The 18,799-nt window shown below is 37.8% G+C and overlaps 1 protein-coding gene across 2 annotated transcripts in view; it reads right to left on the bottom strand.

Annotated features, from left to right (window-relative positions):
* Luzp2 (leucine zipper protein 2) overlaps positions 1–18,799 on the bottom strand; it is a 433,644-nt gene that overhangs the window by 186,518 nt on the left and 228,327 nt on the right. For both annotated transcript variants that reach the window (NM_178705.5, XM_006540826.4), the window contains exon 5: positions 7,283–7,345. In NM_178705.5, coding sequence (NP_848820.4) covers positions 7,283–7,345 — 63 coding nt within the window. The remainder of the gene's footprint in view (positions 1–7,282; positions 7,346–18,799) is intronic.

Below are 18,799 nucleotides of genomic sequence, written 5' to 3'. Positions count from 1 at the left end.
ATGATAGTATATATAAGTGACCCTAAAAATTCCAACAGAGAACTCCTAAACCTGATAAACAGCTTCGGTGAAGTAGCTGGATATAAAATAAACTCAAACAAGTCAATGGCCTTTCTCTACACAAAGAATAAACAGGCTGAGAAAGAAATTAGGGAAACAACACCCTTCTCAATAGCCACAAATAATATAAAATATCTCGGCGTGACTCTAACGAAGGAAGTGAAAGATCTGTATGATAAAAACTTCAAGTCCCTGAAGAAAGAAATTAAAGAAGATCTCAGAAGATGGAAAGATCTCCCATGCTCATGGATTGGCAGGACCAACATTGTAAAAATGGCTATCTTGCCAAAAGCAATCTACAGATTCAATGCAATCCCCATTAAAATTCCAACTCAATTCTTCAACGAATTAGAAGGAGCAATTTGCAAATTCATCTGGAATAACAAAAAACCGAGGATAGCAAAAACTCTTCTCAAGGATAAAAGAACCTCTGGTGGAATCACCATGCCTGACCTAAAGCTTTACTACAGAGCAATTGTGATAAAAACTGCATGGTACTGGCATAGAGACAGACAAGTGGACCAATGGAATAGAATTGAAGACCCAGAAATGAACCCACACACCTATGGTCACTTGATCTTCGACAAGGGAGCCAAAACCATCCAGTGGAAGAAAGACAGCATTTTCAACAATTGGTGCTGGCACAACTGGTTGTTATCATGTAGAAGAATGCGAATCGATCCATACTTATCTCCTTGTACTAAGGTCAAATCTAAGTGGATCAAGGAACTTCACATAAAACCAGAGACACTGAAACTTATAGAGGAGAAAGTGGGGAAAAGCCTTGAAGATATGGGCACAGGGGAAAAATTCCTGAACAGAACAGCAATGGCTTGTGCTGTAAGATCGAGAATTGACAAATGGGACCTAATGAAACTCCAAAGTTTCTGCAAGGCAAAAGACACTGTCTATAAGACAAAAAGACCACCAACAGACTGGGAAAGGATCTTTACCTATCCTAAATCAGATAGGGGACTAATATCCAACATATATAAAGAACTCAAGAAGGTGGACCTCAGAAAATCAAATAACCCCCTTAAAAAATGGGGCTCAGAACTGAACAAAGAATTCTCACCTGAGGAATACCGAATGGCAGAGAAGCACCTGAAAAAATGTTCAACATCCTTAATCATCAGGGAAATGCAAATCAAAACAACCCTGAGATTCCACCTCACACCAGTGAGAATGGCTAAGATCAAAAATTCAGGTGACAGCAGATGCTGGCGAGGATGTGGAGAAAGAGGAACACTCCTCCATTGTTGGTGGGATTGCAGGCTTGTACAACCACTCTGGAAATCAGTCTGGCGGTTCCTCAGAAAATTGGACATAGTACTACCGGAGGATCCAGCAATACCTCTCCTGGGCATATATCCAGAAGAAGCCCCAACTGGTAAGAAGGACACATGCTCCACTATGTTCATAGCAGCCTTATTTATAATAGCCAGAAACTGGAAAGAACCCAGATGCCCCTCAACAGAGGAATGGATACAGAAAATGTGGTACATCTACACAATGGAGTACTACTCAGCTATTAAAAAGAATGAATTTATGAAATTCCTAGCCAAATGGATGGACCTGGAGAGCATCATCCTGAGTGAGGTAACACAATCACAAAGGAACTCACACAATATGTACTCACTGATAAGTGGATACTAGCCCAAAACCTAGGATACCCACGATATAAGATACAATTTCCTAAACACATGAAACTCAAGAAAAATGAAGACTGAAGTGTGGACACTATACCCCTCCTTAGAAATGGGAACAAAACACCCATGGAAGGAGTTACAGAAACAAAGTATGGAGCTGAGATGAAAGGATGGACCATGTAGAGACTGCCATATCCAGGGATCCACCCCATAATCAGCTTCCAAATGCTGACACCATTGCATACACTAGCAAGATTTTACTGAAAGGACCCAGATGTAGCTGTCTCTTGTGAGACTATGCCGGGGCCTAGCAAACACAGAAGTGGATGCTCACAGTCAGCTAATGGATGGATCACAGGGCTCCCAATGGAGGAGCTAGAGAAAGTACCCAAGGAGCTAAAGGGATCTTCAACCCTATAGGTGGAACAACATTATGAACTAACCAGTACCCCTGAGCTCTTGACTCTAGCTGCATATGTATCAAAAGATGGCCTAGTCGGCCATCACTGGAAAGAGAGGCCCATTGGACACGCAGACTTTGTGTGCCCCGGTACAGGGGAACGCCAGGGCCAAAGGGGGGGAGTGGGTGGGTAGGGGAGTGGGGGTGGGTGGGTAAGGGGGACTTTTGGTATAGCATTGGAAATGTAAATGAGCTAAATACCTAATAAAAAATGGAAAAAAAAAAGAAAATATAAAAAAAAATAAAAAAATAAAAAAAAATAATAAAAAAAAAAAAAAAAAAAAAAAAAGAAAATTCATGGAGGATATAATGCTAAAAATTTAGCATTCATTTTTTTTGTAGTTAAAAAGAATCAACGTTTGTATTGTTAATATAAATGCATTAAACCTTAATATATATTAATAAGTGGATATCATGCAATGTGCCCTTTACTGCTGAAGAGTGTAGAATAAGAAGGAATACATAGTCAATGACTTTATAACCCAATCCAGAAACATTAATTCCTATGGAGAGTCGATCAGAGATGCAAGGATTTCTATTATGCATGGAATTTATGAGGCTACAGGTTTTCTTAAATTGTGGCTTCACGGATTTTTATTTATGTTTAGTACAAAGAAAATTTTTATGATAGTGAAATCGAGTTTTCATTACAGGTGCTCTAAGTAGTATTTTTGTATTTGTGATCTTTTAGCTTTTTTCTCTAACATTTCTTTTTTTCTTAAATGTTTTTTTTTATTATGTATTTTCCTCAATTACATTTCCAATGCTATCCCAAAAGTCCCCCATACCCTCCCCTCCCCCCGACTCCCCTACCCACCCATTCCCACTTTTTGGCTCTGGCGTTCCCCTGTACTGGGGCATATAAAGTTTGCATGTCCAATGGGCCTCTCTTTCCAGTGATGGCCTACTTGGTCATCTTTTGATGCATATGCAGCTAGAGTCAAGAGCTCCGGGGTACTGGTTAGTTCATAATGTTGTTGCACCTACAGGGTTGCAGATCTCTTTAGCTCCTTGGATACTTTCTCTAGCTCCTCCATTGGGATCCATCCAATAGCTGACTGTGAGCATCCACTTCTGCGTTTGCTAGGCCCTGGCCTAGTCTCACAAGAGACAGCTATATCAGGGTCCTTTCAGCAAACTCTTGCTAGTGTATGCAATGGTGTCATCGTTTGGAGGCTGATTATGGGATGGATCCCTGGATATGGCAGTCTCTAGATGGTCCATTCTTTTGTCTCAGCTCCAAACTGTGTCTCTGTAACTCCTTCCATGGGTGATTGTTCCCAATTCTAAGAAGGGGCAAAGTGTCCACATTTCACACATAACGTTCGTTCATCTGTCCTGCAAGGAAGATGTACTCCTTCTAGCTTCTTAGGTTTTCTGGATCAGATTTCACATAAATTTTCTTTTCTTGAATCTCTAATAATTTGTAACCCCTTAACTCTCCTGTATTTAGTCCGTGTGCTTGAGGAAGGAGTAACTGAGGTTCCACTAAGAGGGTAAAACCTGACACTATTCAGGGTGTGATGATGTGTTTACAGACAAGAGATTGGCTGTCCTGAGAGGCCCAACCAGCAACTGATCGAGACAGATAAGAGACTTAGAGCCAACCATTGGACTGAGGTCTGAGACTCCTGTGGTGAATTTAGGGGAAGGATTGAAGAAGCTGAAGGGGATGTGAACCCCGTAGGAAGACCAGTAGAACCAACTAACCCAGACCCTGGGAGCTCCCGGAGACCGAGCCACCAAACAGGCAGCATACACGGGACAGTCTGAGCACCCCCCAACACCCCCCCCCGTCTGTGTGTGTGTGTGTGTGTGTGTGTGTGTGTGTGTGTGACAGCGTGGGTGGTGGTGGCGGTGGCTGGGAGTGTAGCAGAGGACCGCTTGGTCTAACCTCAGTGGGAGAAGATGCGCCTAATTCTCCAGAATCTTGAGGCCCTAGAGTAGGGGATGCCTGGTGGGGTGGAGCAGCCTCTCAGGGGAAAGGGAAAGAGGAAGAACTGTGGGAGGGGGAGGGGGCAACGGCTGGAATGTAAATAAATAAAATAATTTTAAAAACTCTTCAAACTAAAATAAAGGAAAATATATGCAAAACAACAAAAAGGTAAAAACCATGACAGGTTGCGACACAAAAGCAATGTGTGTGTGGGTCCTTAGAGAAGCGATGATGCTGTTCTGAGACGTACAGATGCACACAGCTTGGGGGCAACGGGGATAGATGTGAAGTACTACAAGGGAGTGATGAAACCTGGAAGACCAAACTGAAAGCAGTTCTCAATCTTTTGTAAGACACAAAAAGGTAGAGGCGATTGTCTGAAGTTCCCTGCCACCACTGATATAGAGATAACAAATATATGAAAGAAACAAACAACAGGAAGAGTGCAGATTCCTAACCTACTTAGAATGAGGAGGAATTCTAGAGAAGGTAGCAGTGCTAACAAAGATACAGCGATTCCGTGTATTCTCCTTGAGTTGGGAGTCACAAATTGCTAAACTATGATTTACCCTGTGGGGTCTGGTGTTTACCATGGAACGGAGTTGAGTTTGAAAGTCAGGAGGTAACAAATGTGTCAATGTTTTTCCAGACGTATTTTCTTTGGTAACTCTGGTATCCTCTATAATGAACCCTTCTTTCTCAAGGGAAATCTATTTGGTTTACGTTGAATGAACGTTATAGAACCTAAGGACAGAAATGGGAATAAGACAGAACTAACTAAACGATCAATTTTCCATGATGCATTGATTGCTGCAGGCATGTCAGTAATTTAGAATCTTGGAGATTTCTGCCAGAACAAGCTGAGAAAATTCTTATTACTCCTTGGTTCTATGGTGGGGGATATGAATTGGGTAGTTGGGACTTCGGTTTGGTTTGAAAAGAAACACAAGAGGACATGGAGGATGTCTGTGAATAAATGATAGAGGTCACATTTGGTATTTTTGTTTATGAAGTTTTGGTTGCTTAAGTCACTACTAAGAAAATGATTGTGCAAAGCCCAACAGATTGTTTAGTCAATTGCCTCAAAATCTGATGACCATAACGTCTGTAATTGCTTACCTTTGTTGAGGGATTTCTAAGGTCCAAGTGCCCAATATATATATATTGTTTTCACATGCTCTAAAGTACCAATTCAAAGAATATGACAGTTAAAGTCGCTTTAACAAAGGACACTTAACCAAGGTTTCATGTTTACTTTTGAATGAAGAATTATGGGCATATATCAGATAAGAAAAAATCATGCAGATATGGTTGTGAACACAGACGGACTCCAAAATTGATAGACTAAGATTCTACAGATGCAAGTATTGCACTGGTGTTTTCTGTACTAATCCACATGGTGGAATTAGTTGCTCAGAACATGAGTTTATTTCTGGTGTCTAATGTAGATTGTAAACTCTCCTGAGAGAGAGAATGACCATCCTTGCCTTACCTCCACCAAGTCAGAATACTACACGCTTGCCCAGTGGAAAGTTCTTTGCTATGAAACTGTGTATTATACTTTGACCATTTCGATTACATCGCCTTTACTGAAGAGCCTCTTACCACAGATACTTCCAGCCTTGATTCAAAGAGTAAAACAAACTCCTTTCTAGTTTGCTTGGTTGAAATTGCACCCAGCAACAATAAACCACCAAAACTTAGCACCTTTTTCACATGAATTAATAACTAGAAATCATTTTATTTGCAAGAAACAAGCCATTGTTTGCTGATGGTTTGTGAAGAGCATACATTCAAATTCCTTATTTCTTTCCAAAGACACCCAGGCTTACACTCAATGATATTTCTGATTCTTATCTATTAAGAGTTGCTAAGCTGCTTCTATCCAGCCACCAGAATACTTAAACAAGTAGAATGGTTTAAAGACTACCACCAATTCTGTATTCACATCCATGTGAAAACTCAGAATGTGAACTAACTTAGAACAAGGATTTATACACATATCATTAATTATAACAAAACATCATAGCAGAGTAGAGTAGGTACTAAAGCTAAGTCATGGACTTTTATATACAAAGAAGATAATAAATATAGACTGTGGCTACAGAGGAGAGTCCCTGTGAAGACACAAGCAGGAGCTGGAGTGATACTATCCCAAATCAGAAAATTCCCTGGAAGGTCATGAGGCAGCAAATGCTAGGAGGAAACAGGAAGGGATTATGTCCCAAACCATCAGGCAGCTTTGAACTATACTAATTTAATTTCTGACACATTGCCTCCAGATCTTTGAGGCATCTATGTTCTGCTTGGTCAGTGGTACTTACCCTTGTAGCTTGTAGGCATTTATGTGGATGATTCATCGGATGCTTTAAATGCTAGGTACAAATTATGCATAATAATGTGCTGATCAAAAGACATTCCAAGAGAGGAAAGTCACCATGAATAAAGTTAGAATGCTGTGAGGAAATATTATTAAAATATCCCAATCACGTTTTGGATTCAGGTTATATGGGAGGTAAAACTTACAACCTATTCATCTACAGGCAGTATGGGAATGCATTAGGAATGGTGACCTGAAGCAGCCCATCACATCATAAAATCCCTTATCCCCTCCACAGCACTGCGCTCACTGAGGCAAGAAGATGGGATGATTACCTTAGAGAGATTTACAGCCACATATTTACAGAGTTGAACTGAAATGGGTTTTCTTTAATTTACTAGAGTTTTCTCTATAACAGTGTTCATTGACATTTAGGTTTTTTTTTCCTCTTAGCTTAATTCTCAGGCTCCTTTTAAGAAACTTAAACTTTCTTGTTTGAAAAATTTTCATGTATCATTCCTTATGATTTTATGACAAGTAGAAACACTGTGATGATTATCATTGATAGGGGTTTCTCTGCATGTAGAGAATGACAAATTAAAAACAGGCTTTAATATTCATACCTATAGATAGTTTCCAATTATCTTGAAAAATAAAAATCAATGAAATGAAATTCCTTTTATTTCTTAAGCTCATTGCGGCTATGAGATAGTAACTCTTAGCATTATTTTTCTTCTCTGTTAGTGTATAACAAGATCAACTCAGAATTAAAATTCTCAGACTTCTGGTAGATTCCTATTTGCATTTTTCTGTGTGTCTTTGACTAATATACAGTTTTCCTGTAACATGAAAATTACCTCATTCTGTAAGTCACGGATCATTTTGCTCTTTCTTTCCACTTCAGTCTTCAAAAAATTAATCTGAAAACAAATAAAATATTATCATGTTTTTTTTACTTTATATCATTTGAGTATAATAAAATTATCATAGTGCTATTGTAAATACTGAAAAAGAAACGATTAAAGCCTTCACTAACAAAAACCTTTATTTCCTTAATCTTTGTTCAATTTGTTCATTTTATATTATTACGAAAAGCATGCTCATTGAATTAAAATTTGCATATGTTTTCAAAAACTATTTTAATTTTAGTGAAATTTATTATTCATGTTTATTTGACTCAACACCAATTTATCTACATTATTTTTTAATTAGCTATGAAAGTAATTAAATCTGAGTTACTGATACAATGAAATCAATCAAGGTGATGAAGAGTACTGTAACTGATATAACTCTAAACATAGTGGATTAAATAATTTGTGTTCCCATGAATAGAAGAACAGGCTAACATTAAACTTTACACTCTACATCCATCCTGTCATGTTACTTCCACTATCATAGTTTTCTGGTAATGTGTATGAGAAACCCACAACACCATAAAAATTTCCCCTAATTTTGACTGCAAAATGTAGTAGCATCTATTGTATTTTCTATCATGTTTCAGCTAAGGTTCCCAAAGAGAATCAGCTGCTCTGTAGCTCAGGCAAATGGAATATGTTATCGACTATCATTTAGGTTGTGATAAGTTAAATATGCTCAGATGATATGCAAGAAGAGAGAATGTTTCAGAGAGGCTAAATGAAGTCAGCATATAGAAATACCTGATAGAGTGGTCATATAGAGAGAGGGGTTTAAGAATGATTCCATATGGAGTCTCTGCTATCTTCAAGAGCTGAAACAGCTATACTACATTCTAGAAGCTTCATTAGGTACAGAATTCAAGGCCATTGGTAAAACAAAAGAATTACCTGGAAGGTCATGCATGATGTTATGAAAGTTCTATAAGTCTATAAAAACCTGAACATGCCTAATGATGGACAGAATTTATAACTAGCTCTACATAAGTATTTTCTTTTTTTTTTTTTTTTTGGCAACAAGAACTTTAAATCACGAAATAGCAATGTTAGTTCCATATATATCTTTATCACTGATGCCAAATCCTCATATATTGATATTCAGTATGTTTGTGATTGCTAAAATTCACAATGATTAGGAATATACTGAAATAGATATCAGTGTCAAGCCTATAATTCTTTAAATACTCCACGCAGACATAAAATCTGGAGAATATAAAACTCAAATATATTCAGAATATTTAAAATATTAGCATTTTGAGATCACTGGCTTAGAATCCCAGCAGGACTTAACGTCCCTGAAGAAATAAACATTCCTAGTATTTACTTCAGTAATGGTTTTCAGAGAAAAAAAATACTAAGCATTTGCAAGAACAGTGCTTCTTTATGCTTGCTGAGAATAAAAGCTTTGAGGCAAGTCTTGCTTTAGAATTATGTCTCATCCAGGACAAGTTAAGCCATAAAAGTTAACAGGAGTCATGAAATGCATCCAAACACCATTAATATATTTAATTATCATGGTCATACCTGCTAGTTTGTCATCCCTGCTGTCTGCCAAGCTTGGGCAGGGCAAACCCAGAGCTGAATAATTTCTCACTGAAACATGCGTGCAGAGATAAAAACAAATCCTCATGTCTTCATGAAAAGTGTGTTGGAGCATGATTGTATCAAGGTGGAACTACTGATCAAATAACGTGAATTTTCAGAAATATATTTTTCTTGCACATTTTATAACTGAATAAACAAATTTGTTATTGCATTTCACAGATTTTTATTTTGGACCAGAAATAAGAAACTTCAGTATTGCAACACTCTTTGGGAGGAGTCAGGGAGAGAAATGTACAATTTTTTTCATCTGAATAAAAAGGGTATAATTTAAAATTCAATCGAGGTCACCATAAAAATGTATCATCTCTTTAAATCTCAAGTAGATAACCCAGGAGAATCACCTATAAGCTCATCTGGGAGGGAGTTTCTAGAGAGGTTTTATGGAGAAAGGAAGACTCAACCTGAATGTGGGCTGCAGCACACTATGAGTTGAATAAATAATGAAGGACTTTTCAGCCACACAGATGGCTGAAAAGAACTTAAGAAATGTTCAGCTCCTTAGTCATCAGGGAAATGCAAATCAAAATTACTTTTAGATCTTATCTTGCACAAGTCAAATGGCCAAGATCAATAAAACAAATGACAGCTTATGCTGGTAAGTATGTGGGGGACTGGGTACACATTGCTGGTGGGAGTGCAAACTTATACAGCCATTATGGAAATCAGCGTAGAGGTCTCAGAAAGATGGTAATTAATCTACCTCAAGGCCAAGCTATACCACTCTTGAGAATATGCCCAATGGGCTCTAAATCCTACTACAGAGGAACTTGCTCAACCATGTTCATTGCTGCTCTATTCATAATAGTCAGAAATCAGAAACAGCCTATATATCTATATTAGTTTGGGTTTATTGCTATGAAGAGACACCATGACCAAGGCAACTGTTATAAAGAAACACATTGAATTGGTGCTGGCTTACAGTTTCAGATGTTCATTCAATTTTTGTCATGATGAGAAGCATGGTGCTGGTCAAGTAGACATACTACTGGCCAGAAGAGCCAGGATTTCTACATGTTGATCTTAAGGTACAAGGAGGAGACTATCTCCCCCAGGTGTCAAGAGGAAACTATGTTCCACACTGGATGGAGCCCAAGCATAGGAGACATCAAAGCCCACCCACACAGTGACTCACTTCCTCCAACAAGGCCACAACTCCTCTAGTAAAGCCACACCTCCTAATAGTGCCACTCTCAGGGACAAGTATTCAAACACATGAATCTGTGGGGGCCAACCCTATTCAAACCACTACAATGTCCTCCAGTGGAAGAATGAATAAAGAAAATGTAGTACATTTATACAATAGAATATTACTTGATTGTTGAATGAAATAATGAAATTCTCAGGTAAAAGAATTGAATTGGAAAAAAATATCATCCTGAGTAAAGCAGATCCCAGATCCCAAATGAAAATATGGTATGTGTTCAATTATATGTGGATGTTAGCTGTTGAGTCTTCTATAAGCAGACTATAATCCATATAAACAAAAAGGTTAAATATAGATTTAGGAACTGGTATGTTGGCAAGATAGGTTAGTATAGGAAGTCCATATAGAATAGATAGCTATGGAAAAATGAGTAGGGTGTGGTCCTGGAATGGGAGGTCAAACAGACAGGAAGAAGAGGGAGATGAATGAGGTAGGGAACATGAGAAAGGACAGCTAAAACTAAGAGCCATTTGAGGGGGTCATCTGGAGACCTCATACAGCAGAGGCACCCTAAAACATATGTGAAAGCAATCTAAATAGAATAACCAAATAATGTGGGAGGTGGTACCCAAACTGAACATCTCACATCACCAAATGAAGCCTCCAGTTCCAGGAATGGGCTACACCTAATCAAGTTCTTGGTGAAGGGAGCTTTATGAGAAATCTCCCCCCACCCCACCCCCCCAAAAACACATTTTACTGCCAGGAGTATTGACTTGCTCTTCACAAATTGATAAGGGTTGGGCCTATTGCTGAAGACAATATCTACACAAATCTTTAAACATGGAGAAGTTGAGCTGTTGCCTACATAGAGCCTTCACCACCTACTAACTAGTGTGCATGGTACTGGAAGGCAATCTGCATGTTACCAAAGGAGAAAGGTAAACACTAACACAGTTAAAAACCCTTAGATCTACAGTGATGACTTCCCTGCAAAATGGGACAGTGTAATATTGGCACAAAGCCTTTGGGACTAACCAATTAATATTTGATTGGATTTATGGCACACTTAATAAGATGAAACCCATATCCAACACTCCTCATGTGGCCAAGAATCTTAGACTAGATAGGCCAAGGAGGTAGAAAGATTGTAAGAGCCAGAAGAGGTGGAGGACACCAAGGAAATAAGGCTTCCTTATAACAGAAGGACCAATGTAAATGTGAACTCACAGAGCCTGGCAGCATGCAGGTCTTGCACAGATGGGGTGCTGAGAGGAGAAGTAGACATAAGCCCACATCCTTAAAGCAGAAGCTATCTCTAATTGATAACCACTTAAAAACTAATTTACTGCAACAGAGTCTTCATTGTATATACAAACCATTCTTAAGGCCAGGCCCCATGCTCACCAATAGATGGCCAAACCAAAATGAACTCAATGGCACTTTTGGAGGTTCTTTGTCACATAATGCTTTGTTAGAGCTTTCTGCTGTTTTTAACTTTGCAGGTCCTTTGTATACATATTACGCTTTTTTCGTTTTGTGTTTTTATGAGATTTCTACATGTGCAAATGTAGTGTGCCCACATCTATATTTGATTCTTGAACTTTATCTTTGGCTCTTTTTCTTCTATTTGTTGTTTGTTTGTATTGCTTTAATTGTTTTCTGGTTTATTTGTTTTTATTTATGTAATTAAAAATGTTTGTTGGATGCCTCTTTGTATTCTAAATAGAGAGAGAAAGTAAAGGTATAGATTTGAGAGGCCAGTAAAAGGATCTTGGTGGAGTTGAGGAGGGAAAACAATAATCAGAACACATTGCATTAAAAATCGATTTTCAATGAAAATAAAAAGGAAGCCAACCTGACAAGCTGATAGTCAGAAATAGTCTCGCTGTGCTTCGTGAGTGTGGTAAATACAAGGTGGTTAGGTTCATCATGGTTCTGTTACCACATCTCAAGTTTCTCTGACCTCCAAGTGAGACAATAGACCCAAACTACTTTTCTTAAAGTGCTTTTATCAGAAATGCTGAAACATCAATAAGCTAAGTGACTAATACACATGCCCAAGATCAGGACTGCTGGATCCTATATATTAATTATTCGTATAAGGAATATCCACAAGGCTGACCATACATATGACTGATTTGCATTCCCAACAAAGTACACAAATACCTTTGTAAAACAAACAAGTGGGCAGTTGTCTTTATTATATACTCTATTGGTCTGTGCATTGAGTTTTATATCAATATCATACTGTTTGACATAAGATCATTGGAGATTAGTTTACACTAACATATGATAATGCCTCCAGTTTGGTGGTATTTTTTTAAATTGTTCCCTTTTTCTTTTATTGAAAATAATTTTATTTTTTCCATAAGATATATTCTGACTATGGCTTCCCTTCCAGTAGTACTCCTTAAAGGAGGCAAAGGCAAAACCATCCTGAGTTGTTTAGTTAGGTTTCATTTTTCTGTGTGTGTGTTGTATTTTTTTTTAATCTAGATAAGATTGGCTCAGGGAATTTTCTCTGTCTATATCAATTTTGAGACATTTTTGAAATATCTCTGAAGATTATCAGAGACATTTTCATAATAGGCATAGACATTTTATGGAATCTGCACTTTTCCACTGGGCAATGTAAAGTCTTTCTTTCGTGAACATAGGAGACATTTCTGTATATTGTTTTGATTTATGTAATATTAATTTATGTAAAATATTTCTAAATTATTTTAAAAATAATTTTTGCTTGGTATATTTCCTCTCTTTTATTAGATATATTCCTTTACATTGATAGCTATTGTAAAGCAGTACTGAATCATTCGTATTTGTTAATTCACTATCAGGATATGAGGACACTGTTCACATGTGAGCTTTGTACCCTCAAACATGACTTAAAAAGTCTTTCTGGTAAGGATGGTTTTGGTTTTGATATATTTGATCATGACATCTGCAAAAGTGATCCTTGGAATTTAATTTCTCCAATTGGGATGTTTTTTCTTACCTTTCCTTGCATGATTACATAGATGAGGACTCTCCTGTACCATGTTGAGTGAAAATCGTGAAAATGAGCATCCTTGTCTTGATCCAAGAGTCAGAAAGCTTTTAACCTTTCCACATAAAATATATTTTATTAGGTTTTATATTCTATAAGTGATCTGTATGTTAACACATAGTCCTTTATATAAATATAGTATTAGTATTTGGGGGTATATAAAATTACTTATGTTTGAACAGATCTTATTTCTGTAATATATGACATTTTTATAGCAGAAAATTTATTGGAGATTTCTTACATATTTGTTATAATTTAGAATTTTGATTGTATTTTTAAAATATTTTCTCATTTCCTCTGCAATGCTATTACTGGCATCCCGATGGGTTTTGACACTGCATGTGTAAAGTTGTACTGCTTAGAGCAGAGTACTATATGATGATTTCAGGCTTCCTTGGATATATAAAACTATTGCTTGACATGTATTTATTCTGTAAAGAATTTTTGTTTAGAAAACATTAGTATTTTGCCAATTATTTTGCTTAAAAGTTATTTTGTATGCATTTTCTAATTTGCTTATTATAAATATTAATATTTTCAATTTAATGTTTTATATGCATTTTCCCATTCTTTTAATTATATTTTGTCCTACTTAGCGTTCTGTGTTAATGTACTTAAACTATTGTAACTCACTCTGGTTTCTAATACTTCAGAATTTTCATTGTTTTGGAAGCTGGCTTCCTTTCCTTCTTGCATTTAATAATCCATTACTAGTTCCGTTTTTTTTCCCTTTTACTAGTTCTGTTGTTATGTGAGTGTGAATACCACATACAGTGTTACCACAGCTCATGTAGAGATTTGATCACTCCCCTGTCCCAGAATGGTCCAAGTTGTCCTTTCTCTTGAAAATTCACTTGCATAAAGAGTTCTGACTCTGGGAATCTGATTTCTGAATGAAAAGCTGCTGCATTATACTTGGTGTTATCACACTGCTTTCCTTTCATCTCCTTCTTATCACTTTGCAGGGAAGATCAAAGAAAACCAAAGGAGTCCTTTCTTTTTTTGCATTGAGGTTCATCTCAGGAAAGGCTATCTTTGAAGTTGGTCACCTGGAATCTTTGCTTTATTCTCTGAGCTGCTCTTTTAGTAATGCATATATTTCATGATTTTGCCATCGCATTGAGGAATGAATGTGCACATTTTTTAAAAACTTCAGTACAGGAATTAAGCAAATCTTATGGTCTTCACATCCTCCCACTACCCTAAAACTAGCAGTTTAAATTGAATTATTTCAGAGCTTACGTTGAAAATTATTTTTACCTTATATTATTGTAACAAATACAATGCATAAAAGATATATAATTTTTTGCTATAATACATTCATTTGTTTCTCATCATTCTAAAATGTGTTCACATTCACTTTTTATATGCCTAAATAAATGTAAATATAGGAAGGTATGTGACTTTTAAAATATTTAAAACAGTTATAGTAAATAACAGAAAGGATCTGACTGAAGGTAAGAAAATACAATGCATTACCAAAATGGAAATGTCTTATTATTAATGAGGATAAAATTTGGAATACTTAGTCAACAATCACCTTTATATAGGTGAACCTGCTCACTGCTATAAGAGGACACTTTGTGATTCGGAATCTGAGATCAACTGCATACAGTTCATTGTCAGCCTGTAAAAATGGCTATAGAAATCCATGCATATCTTAGCCCTTCTGATTGGTGTGAGGTGGAATCTCAGGGTTGGTTTGATTTGCATTTCCTGATGACAAAGGATGTTGAACATTTCTTTAGGTGCTTCTTAGCCATTCGGTATTCCTCAGTTGAGAATTCTATTTTAGCTCTGTTCCCAATTTTTAATAGGATTATTTGGATCTGGAGTCTGCTGGTGAGGATAAGGAGAAAGAAGAACACTCTGCTATTGCTGGTGGGATTGCAAGCTGGTACAACTACTCTAGAAATCAGTTTGGTGGTTCCTCAGAAAACTGGTCATAGTATACTACCTGAGGACCCAGCAATACCACTCTTGGGCATGTACCCAGAAGATGCTTCAACATCTTAGGACACATGCTCCACTATGTTCATAGTAGCCTTATGTATAATAGCCAGAAGTTGGAAAGAACCCAGATGCCCCTCAGCAGAGGAATGGATACAGAAAATGTGATACATTTACACAATGGAGTACTACTCAGCTATTAAAAACAATGAATTCATGAAATTCTTAGGCAGATGGATGGAACTATAAAATATTATCCTGAGTGAAGTAACCCAATTAAAAACATGATATGCAGTCACTGATAAGTGGATATTAGACCAGAAACTCTGAATACCCAAGATACAGTTCACAGAATACATGAAGATCAAGAAGAAGGAAGACTGAAATGTGGATACTTCAGTTCTTCTTAGAAGGAGGAACAAAATACTCATGGGAAGAGTTAGAGACAAAGTCTAGAGCAGAGACTGAAGCCCATCCACTTAGGGATCCATCCCATATATAGTCACCAAACCCAGACACTACTGTGGATGCCAACAAGTGCTTGCTGACAGAAACCTGCTATAGCTGTCTCCTGAGAGTCTCTACCAGGGCCTGACAAATACAGAGGTGGCTACTTGCAATTACAAGCAAGCCTGTGGATTGAGCACAGGGTCCCCAATAGAGGAGCTACGGAAAGGACCCAAGGAGCTGAAGGGATTTGAAACCATGCAGGAGGAACAATATGAACTAACCAGTACCCCCAGAACTCCCAGGGACTAAACCACCAACCAAAAAGTACATATGGAGGAACTCATGTCTCCAGCCGCATATGTAGCAGAGATTGACTTTGTCAGCCATCAATGGGAGGAGAGGCCCTTGGTCCTTTGAAGGCTCTATGCCCTATTGTAGGGAAATTCCAGAGCCAGGAAGTGGGAGTGGGTGGATTGGTGAGCAGGGACAGGGGGGATGGGATAGGGGATTTTCAGAGGAGAAACCAGGAAGAAACCAGGAAAGGAGATAACATTTGAAATGTAAATAAGGAAAATATCTAATTAAAAAAGAAGGGGTTGAAGAATTCTATGTATAGTATCTGGATAGTAATTAAATGATTTTGATTAGGAATGACTTAGAGCCGAAACATTAAAACGGCCTAAATGATTAAGAATAGGCTACATTATTTGAATCTTCCCTTGTCACATATAAATCCTATGTCATCCTTGATAGTGCTTAAGGCAGTAGTTAGTGGTGATGATAGGCTACAACTTTGATGTTACTTATAATTCATTATCCACCCTGTTTAGAACTTAGTGTACACAGAATCATAATTGCCCAACAAATAGCTTTATTAGTATCCTGAGTAGTCAATAAGAGAGCCTGAGAGAAAAGAAATGATGATATATGAATATGGAGTTAAAATAGTTAGCAGAGAGGGAAGGACAGAATATCGCGTTCATGTCTACTATAGCCTATATGCTAGATATAATTATACTTTAATATAATCCTTATTATGTTAATAACAATACATGGTTTTAATTGGATAAATAAGCAAACTGGCAGACCTTGATCAAGTCCAGAAAATGCATGGTCTAATAGGAATTATCCTCAGTATAGCATGACAATACAGTCCTACTAATTTTCAGGATTAGTAGAAATGTTAGCCAGGTAGGGGTAGGGATGTTTAGGCTTTAAGGAAAATTCGTAAGAGAGGTAGTGAGAGCATGTTGGCTGGAACATAGGGGCCATGCTCTGCATCCATGACATTTATACAGTTGGTTATTCTATCTTTGCCCTGTGCTCTTTCAAGAGTAAAAGTGTTATCCTGAGATCCTGTCTGCATAAAGTGTGGGAATTGCTGTGGTTTGTGTGTTAGTTGCTTTGCCTGCTAGCAAGAAAGGTATTTACCTCCTGTGAGTTATAACTCTTCAGGAAAGAATCAATAAAACAATATGGCTTTATTACAAGGGTCTGAGAAAATAGTGAATAGAGTATGTCCGTTCTCAAGGCCATTGCTTTCTATCAGATTAAATTTCCTAAGATAAATTCAAAATAAAGTCTGTGGTCAAAGCAGAAATGGGATTGCAGACAGAGCTATCCAACTGTCTAGGTCAGGTATTGAGGAGACAAATGAATAGGCAGATGCTAAAATTGTCTGTTCTTTTATAAAACATTGGGTGTCCAGATAGCCAAGCATTAGAACATTTAACATAAAATCACTGAGTGTTTTCATGCCATCCAAGTATGTGTTATCTTGGCAGATGGAAGAGATAATGAGAAATCCTTAACAGGAAACTATCCGGCATACAGCAGAGCAGACCATCATTGTGAGAAAGACTGCCCTTAGGAGTCAGCTAGTCTTGGGTGACAAACTGAGCTGAGTTTCAGAAGCAAAGCTCTACACTCTTATCTAAGTTGTTAGAAGCTTTACAAATAAAAGGTTCACTACAGTGTTTAGAGTGCCTGGCATTCCAGTAATTGGCAAAGATGGATACCTGCATCAATCTTGTTTCGAGTTTCTAATTCTGAGACTATTTTACTGGTACTGCAGAGTCTGTTCAAAGAGCTATGTGCCAACCAAAGATCAGCCTCATTCTGTCTAGTCCAATAATGTACTTGAAATATTCTTCTCTATTTTCTTACCTCCTTCATTGTGTCCACAAGAGGTCTTTTGTACTCTCAGGACCATGGTTTCATATAACAATCAACAAGCTCAAGAATTATGCCCTCTAGCACCTCTCCAAACCACTCTTGACCTTCCCTCTTGACCTTAGGGGCAGTACCCACAATGTGGGGTAGCTCTTATGTCTTGTGACTACTGCAGTTGTTCACCCAGCCCACCCTAAGGCTGTCTGACCTTTGCATTGCCTTTCAAATCACAATGGAATCTCCTGTCCAGTTCTGTCTGGTGGCCAGCTCTAGCCTTCCCCATGTGGGCTCCATACCCAGTGATGGTAACCCCTTTTTTTCAGTAATGTATTCAATCAACCTCTAACAAACATATTTTCTATGGAACTATATATTATATTTTATAAAGCAGATTCAGGCGCTAGGTACGAGATAGAAATCCTATCCTTGTATGTGGTACAAAAGTGAGTCTGGGAAATCAAGTTGAGATCTGTATCTCAGCATTGCCTCAGGATCCTATTTTCCTGTCTCAGGTGAATATCAGTGGTAAGAGCTGAAATGTGAGGGTTAAAAGGACATCATCTTGCAAAGATGTGGGGATCAGTTACCTATTAATATGTCTTACCTTATGAATGTTTGTAGGACTGATGACTAAGCAGATAGCATGGACCTGCCCCTGAGTGATCTCATGTGATAGCTCTCTGACACAGCTTACAGATCTGCATAGACTAACTGGCTTTCAATGCAGCTTACATGCCATCCATGAACCACTAATATGAGCCTGAGCCAGTTCCCTCCCTCCTCTCCCTCTTGGTTCATCCCTTATAGAGAATAGTAGGAGCTAGAAGACCACCAAATTAAAATTCATCTCTTCTTTTGCTGTTCAATTTTTTTATTAGATATTGTCTTTATTTACATTTCAAATGCTATCCCAAAAGTTCCCTATACCCTCCCCCACCTACCCACCCACTCCCACTTCTTGGCCCTGGCATTCCCCTGTACTGGGGCATATAAAGTTTGCTGTACCAAGGGGCTTCTTTTCCCAATGATGGCTGACTAGGCCATCTTCTGCTACATATGCAGCTAGAGACACGAGCTCTGGGGGTACTGG

This window comes from Mus musculus, chromosome 7 (assembly GCF_000001635.26).
Source record: "Mus musculus strain C57BL/6J chromosome 7, GRCm38.p6 C57BL/6J".
NCBI classification, from domain to species: Eukaryota; Metazoa; Chordata; class Mammalia; order Rodentia; family Muridae; genus Mus; species Mus musculus.
This window is presented reverse-complemented; position numbering and strand designations above follow the sequence as displayed.